The following is a 7,249-nucleotide window of genomic DNA, read 5'->3' as shown; positions in this document are numbered from 1 at the left end:
TAATTATTAAATAAAATATTAATAATTTATTTATTAACTTTTGAAAAGCCACGTTTAATAATTTTGCTTTAGGCCTCATAAAGTGTTGGACCAATCATGATTAGACTTTGATAGTATAATTAAGTTTTAACGCTTTGCCACTCAATTTTTTTCTTCTAATTGATTTACAATGTCTATTAAAGAATTTACAAAAATAATTTATCATATAAAATTGATTTTCAATGTCTATAAAGGAATTTACAAAATTGTTTATATAATCATGAGGCACTTTAAGAATTATATATCATACCATTTCATAAAAGAAATTGATTGATGTCTTATTTGAATTTTATTTTAGTTGTGTTTGATTCTACGGTTATAAAAAAATAATTTTAAATAATTTGATTATTTAAATAGATATTTTTTTTTTTACAAAAATTAGAGAAGAGAAAAGTTATTTAATGGTTATTTTAAAATATTTTTTAGAACATTCAAAGTCAAGTTTGTGAGTCGACAATCATTGAAAATTATAATATAAAAAATCATGTTTGAATAATTTTAATAAATTTGAAAATTGATTTTATCTTATCGCAAAAAACTAAAAAATCTATACTATCGTTAAACTCCTCAAACTAGATCATGGAGTTTGTGACCGCGTAACCGAACAAAGGCTTATCTTTTCTATATCTCCTTATTAATGAGTATTAATTTCAAAATTTAGTTCAAAACCTAGTTAACTTCTTGTATGAACACTTAAATATTCATTTGTAACTTAATTGATTATGTTACTTTTTGGTTCTAATACATGCAACAACATAATTTCCAACAGGAGGAAGAGCAGAATCAAAACAAGAACCCAAGGAAGAATAATAAGACTATTGCCACACTTTTGGGGGCTAGCAATGTGAGCCTTTAACCTTTAATTTTACTTAGCCTTCAATTACAATTAGTGTAAAGTGTAGTTTTTTGAGACATATTTTGTCTCCTAGGAATAAGAGGATTGATTGATTATTTTGCTTAAGGAGTTTGAGTTTTCCCCCTATATTATGTTGCATTCAATTTCAAAGCATAATAAATACTCACAATTTTGCTAAATTTCTTTGTCCAAGCATTATCTCTATGCATGCAGAAGTCATTCACTTAATTAATATAATTACCACGGTTGGGAAGTCCATATTATGGTGGTTATGACATTAATTTGCACTAAATGTTTACATGCAACCCAAAATACGAAATGTTTGATCTTCAACTGTATTATATTTTTTTGGTAAAAAGGAATAATTGTATTATTTTTTTCTTCCCAATTTACTTTGGTTATCATATTACCACTTGTTAATGCCCTGTACTTAGTTCTATGCTTTTCGTTTTGGCTATGGTATAATTTGTTAGCTCATATTGTTTCTTGTAATGATAGGATTTGAATTGGTGTTTGTAATTTTTAGAGATAAGTAGTTTTATTTGACATTTTCTCTTTATCACTAGTTAGCTACTTATAAGTTAAGTTTTATTTCTGAAATAGTTTATCAAGGGACATTGAAAGTGTTAGAGCAATTGAAAGTGTTAGAGCAACAATATGATCTTAAAATAATAAAGAGAAAAATTGTAAATAGATTGCAAGACGTTAGATAACGAAGTTCAGTCAGTAATGTTTACGTCTTCGAGTACAGAGTAGTTTTAGTTGTAGTTCCGAATTATTAAATGAATCAATTAGGATTTCAGCATTACAAATATTATTTAATATATAATAATTCAAATTATAAGAATACCCTTCAATCAGGGACAAAGGAAACTTCGCCCCCAATCCTCTTTATACTGCCATATTGAATAAAAAAGTTCTTTATCCTATATATAAGCTCTCATTTATAATATTTTATTCGATCAATTAATGAGATTATTTTAAAATCTTTTCTTTTACTCATTCAGTAGGTGGATAGGTGGAGTCATATTTTATTTTTGATAAAAAAATATTTTAATAGAAAGAATTCAAAGGACACTCCAACTCACTACAATTTGCAGCATAAAGTGATGAAAATACTCTACTGATTTATATGATTTTACTTGATTATTTTTATATTTTCATTGTCTTGTAGGAGGTTAAGAATGGCAATGATGATGAAGGTGTTCCTGGACTCACTACATCAAGATATCTAATGAATAAGCTTCAAGAACTTGCTAAAGTTGGGATGGATAAGGTTATACGTTTTATGCATATTTGATTTGATTTTTGTTTTTATTTCTACAAGTCAATGTAATTTTGAGGGGAGAAGGCAAAATCTATCGTAAACTTTATTTTGTTCTTCCTCTATTTTAGATATTTAGAGAGAAGAGGAATATTAGAGACAACTAGATACATTACATCAATTAAAATCTCTCTTTATCTTTTGAATCAAACATAATTTTAATTAAAATTATTCTCGTTCATTCATTATCCTCTGTTGAATCAAGTATATCTCTCATCTGAATGTCATCTCCATTAAACCAAAGAGACAAAAAAAGGGAGAGGCACAAATCCATTTTCATACCATCATTGCATCACAAGAAGGGTCCAAATAGGATTGGAATTAGAATACTTAAATAAGGTCTTGAGTTGAAGTCTCATGATTGATTTAGGAGAGGAGACCCAATTAAAGGTGGTCAATCAAATTCTTCAATAGAGATTAGTTATTGATAAAATTATTAGATATTTTGCATCAATATATCATGATTAAAAAAAACTATTTATCTTCTATGTTCTCTATTTTCTCAATTACTATAGTTTTTTGAAATATAAATTCGATAGTGTGATATTAAGTGGGTCTAAATATCTACAATATCACCCTAAAATATTTAGCAATTGAGAGTATTCATTTATCACTTTCACATAAATATATATTTTTGTCTTTATTTACATTTGATGTATCATGTTTGCTCCACCGTTATTTTTACTCAATTTTTTTCAACTTTAGGTTAATTTTATGAAAGGACAAGTCTCTAGAGCTATTTCTTCTTCTCCAAGGTATGCTATCGAAAATTTCATATTACACGTTTAAATTCGTTGTGAGATTTATAGAATTACGGTAAACTTTTATGATTTTGGAAAAACTATACTTTAAAAAACTTCAATAAAATCATAATATCATCTTGATTTTGATGAACTAACCGCGAATCCAAAGAAAAATACATAAATTTTTTAACTGAGATAAAGAAATATGTTGTTTTCTTAGTTTGGTATGCACGGATATTAGCATTGGACAAGAACCTATTAGCATAATTGCAACCAATGAATTTGATGATCCTCCGGTTGCACCAACCGGTAAGTCCAATCAATGTGTTCTATTTGAAAGCATGAGTAATAATGTTTCATTTTATTTTCATTTTCTATGTTGACTCAAGAATTAAAAATAATATTTTAATCCTTCAAAATAAACTCAGTGTTTATTTTAGTCTTTCTTTTTCTTTTTTTTACTTCTTTTCTAAAACGATTTGTTACACATGTTCTTTATTAGTTGGTTTGGTTTAGATTTAATAAATTAATAAATAAAAATATGAACCAAATTAACTAGATTAATTTGGTTCGAGTCTTTAGATTATTTTTCTCCAAATTCACTAAACCAAAACAAACTAAAATAAGGTTCACTAATATTTGGCATAAATTTTTTGACAAAATATATTTGACATTGATGATGTTTTTAAAAATTTAGGTTTTCAATATATCACTGCAAATCAAATTGCAAGCACCATAAAGGTTCCATCTAGTGGTCCTGGATGCAACTGCATAGGAAGTTGTAGAGACACTATAACTTGTGGATGTGCTAAGCTTAATGGCCAAAAATTTCCATATGCATGTGGTAACGGTGGCAGGTAATATTTTAGTTTTAGGTTTGTTCTTCTCATTGTCATTGAAGACAAAAGAGTTATAGACCTACTTTTACATTCGAATTCTCAATCACTCATTCGAAATATCAATGACCGTTTGATTGAGATCAAACAGTTTATAAAATATTAATTTTTAATTTAATTATATAATTTAAATTATTAAATCTTAATTGAATGATTATAGAAACAGTTTATAAAATATTAATTTTAAATTTAATTATATAATTTAAAATACTAAATTTAAATTAAAATTATTAAATCTTGATCGAACGATTATAGATATCTCAGTTGCATGAATGCGAGTTCACTTATTACAGTGGAGCTAGATTCCCTACTCGATTATAGAGATCTACTAAATAAAATTCTGAAATTTTATAAGATTAAAATTTATTCTACCATATTTTAATTAATTATTAAAATTACAACTTAACCAATGATTTATTCAGGCTGATTGAGCCTCGAGACATCGTGTACGAATGTGGACCTATATGTGGCTGCGGACCTAATTGTGGAAATAAAGTTTCTCAAAAGGCTTTAATTTATCGACTTGAGGTTATTATCTAAGCACTTACACTTTCTTTATACTCCGATTTAATAAATTATTTGTGAATTAACTAAATTAAATTACATTTTACTGCATAGGTTTTTCGTACTCCCAATAAAGGTTGGGGTGTGAGAACATGGGACTTTATTCCCTCAGGTGCACCAGTGGTAGAATATATTGGTGTACTTAGTAGAGATGATGAATTAGATAATGCTATTGGAAATGAATACATTTTTGACATTGATTGTTTGCACACAATCAAAGGGGAAGGTGGAAGAGAGGTAAAAATACAATTACTCTTTTATTCCAAATTTAAATTCATTATTAATATTACTTTAGTTAATTAATAAATAATTTTCCTTCTTCAATTTTTTTTTCAAAAAAAAATAAAAATAGATATCTACTCTTTTTGTATAAGGGTTTAGATATCTATTATGCTTGAGTAAAAAAAAAGGATATATCTATTAGGTAATCATATAAATTTTTTATTCTCTTTTTGTTAAGGGAGACGTATTTTTATTTTATATGTATATAGTAGTAAAAAAAAAGTATATATCTATTAAATAATCATATAAATTTTTTATTCTCTTTTTGTTAAGGGAGACGTATTTTTATTTTATATGTATATAGTAATTAAATATAATCTATTTATATGATTTGCATTGTTAAGAGACTATTTCCATATTGATCGGTTGTGGTCAATATTTAGTTTTATATATAGTAGCTTTTTTTAATTTGAAACTATTAATTATTTTGGAACTTTATTCCATATATATTATCTTATCTAATGAATAAAAATAATTTAGTGGAATGTTTAGTTTTTTTTTTAAATATATATAACTATTAATAATGTTTTGTTTTATTAGAATTTTAAGCAGAGAGTCTTGGTCTTTTTTTTAAAAAATAACATGTCATTGGTACAACAGTATCTATTAATTTTGTTAACGATTTAGCTTTTTTTTTTAATCATGGCATTGGTCCAACAGTATCTACCGACTTTGTTAACAATTAAACTATGTAAAGAAACCTACTAATTGATCTTCATTATATCTCTATTACTATACGATAAATATCAATAAGTCATGTTTTCTAATGTATTTTTTATTTAGTTTAGTTCAATATTGTAAAAGTAAATTTAGTTGTCTATTTATTAACTGGTTGACATTTTTAATATTTTATTTACAAAATGATCGATGTTTTTTCAGAGACGTTCCAGCAAAAAAAAATCAGCTAGGGAAAGTTTTTCTGAAAATATTGATGAAGAATTGGAAAATGATCCTGAGTTTTGCATAGATGCTAGTTCTTTTGGTAATGTTTCTAGATTTATCAATCATGGATGTGTGCCAAACCTTTTTGTTCAAGGTATTCTTAGCAGCCACCGTGATATTAGACTTGCTCGAGTCGTACTATTTGCAGCACAAGACATACCTCCCTATCAAGTAAGGATCTTTATGATATTTTCTAAAATTGTCAAATACGTGTTTATTAAAAATAATCTCTAATGTTTTTAAGTCTTAACTCAACTGACAAATATCGATAATAATCTCTAATGTTTTTAAGTCTTAACTCAACTGACAAATATCGATGTTGTTATATTAGACATCTCACCTTAGAGTTGTGTGAGTTAATTACGGTGAAATTTACCATTTCTTTTAGATAAAAAATGATTTAATCTCGATGATATTTCCATTGACATCATCATGCATGACACCTTTTGTAAATTTCTATTTTGATATGATTTAATTAGGTCAATCTAATTATTGATTTTTAATAAAATTGGACAAATGTCTATGGTATTGATGATAACTTCCTTCATGGGGGAACATCTAGTTGTGGATTTGTTATTGGCGACATTTTAATTTTATTTGTAAATTTTTAACAGGAACTCACCTATGACTATGGTTACAAACTTGATAGTGTTGTTGATCCTGATGGAAAAATCAAGCAATTAGAATGTCATTGTGGTGCAAATGAATGTCGTAAGCGCTTGTACTAATTTGGTATGGATATCATAAGACATTTGTTTGATTTAAGAGTGAACTTACTCAAATTTCAACTATTCTCCAACCTTTGTGGTGATACAATGTTTTGCAATGTAATATTTGTCATTAGGTGCTTAGGGGGTTATCTCTTGGTACATATTGCACAAAATTATAATTGTAATTATTACAAAAACAACAATGTAGTTTGTTTGTATGATAAACTCAATACTCATTTGAAGTTCGATGTTGAATAATGTGAAGAAGAAAGGAGTAAAAAGTTATTCCAAATATGAAGGGTTAGTTTTAATTCTATTTGCCGCAATAATTCAAGTCCTTTTGGGTATGTTTGGGAACTTGAGTAATTTTGTGAGAAGGTTTACAATTTTATCCTTGTAAAAATTGCAAGTTGGGTAATAATATATATTTTGTTGTGAGATTGTAGATTAAACTTCTGCTTGTGTGGAGATTTCCTCTTGTTGGTTTTCTTGCAATGATATTACAGCCGATTGATCAAATCCAATGACACATTTGTAATGGGAAATAAATCTTTCGCTTGAGGGGGAGAAAACACACTTGATGGAAGAATTCCACATTGAACGAAAGAGTGGATGTTGAGAACCATATAAGAGAGACAACTCATATACCTAATATCTTATGATTTATGGTAAAGATGTTGTGTTCATTTCACTTGTGTAGTTGATCTTAGTTTAATGTGATTATCTCCGAACTACCTTCACGACCCAACAAGGGTAACAACGGAAAAGGAGTAAACACTACACATTTTAATGGTGGTGGTTCAAAGTCAACAATCAATAAAGATGGAGGAGCACCTTCAAATTCCATTGGCAAATCTTGTATCAACAATTGTAATGCAAGATTTTGGAAGAAC

General features: G+C 27.3%; 1 protein-coding gene across 1 annotated transcript; it reads left to right on the top strand.

Moving 5' to 3' along the window:
• The first annotated feature begins 1,883 nt into the window (after positions 1 to 1,883).
• LOC101510877 (histone-lysine N-methyltransferase, H3 lysine-9 specific SUVH4-like) lies at positions 1,884 to 6,667 on the top strand. The gene is made up of 8 exons (XM_027332260.2): positions 1,884 to 2,171; positions 2,925 to 2,974; positions 3,183 to 3,271; positions 3,660 to 3,819; positions 4,281 to 4,386; positions 4,477 to 4,659; positions 5,584 to 5,817; positions 6,261 to 6,667. Exons 1-8 carry the CDS (start codon positions 2,130 to 2,132, stop codon positions 6,372 to 6,374), a joined length of 978 nt encoding a protein of 325 aa, XP_027188061.2. The 5' UTR covers positions 1,884 to 2,129; the 3' UTR covers positions 6,375 to 6,667.
• The last annotated feature ends 582 nt before the right edge of the window (positions 6,668 to 7,249 follow it).

This window comes from Cicer arietinum, chromosome 3, assembly GCF_000331145.2.
Source record: "Cicer arietinum cultivar CDC Frontier isolate Library 1 chromosome 3, Cicar.CDCFrontier_v2.0, whole genome shotgun sequence".
NCBI classification, from domain to species: domain Eukaryota; kingdom Viridiplantae; phylum Streptophyta; class Magnoliopsida; order Fabales; family Fabaceae; genus Cicer; species Cicer arietinum.
This window is presented reverse-complemented; position numbering and strand designations above follow the sequence as displayed.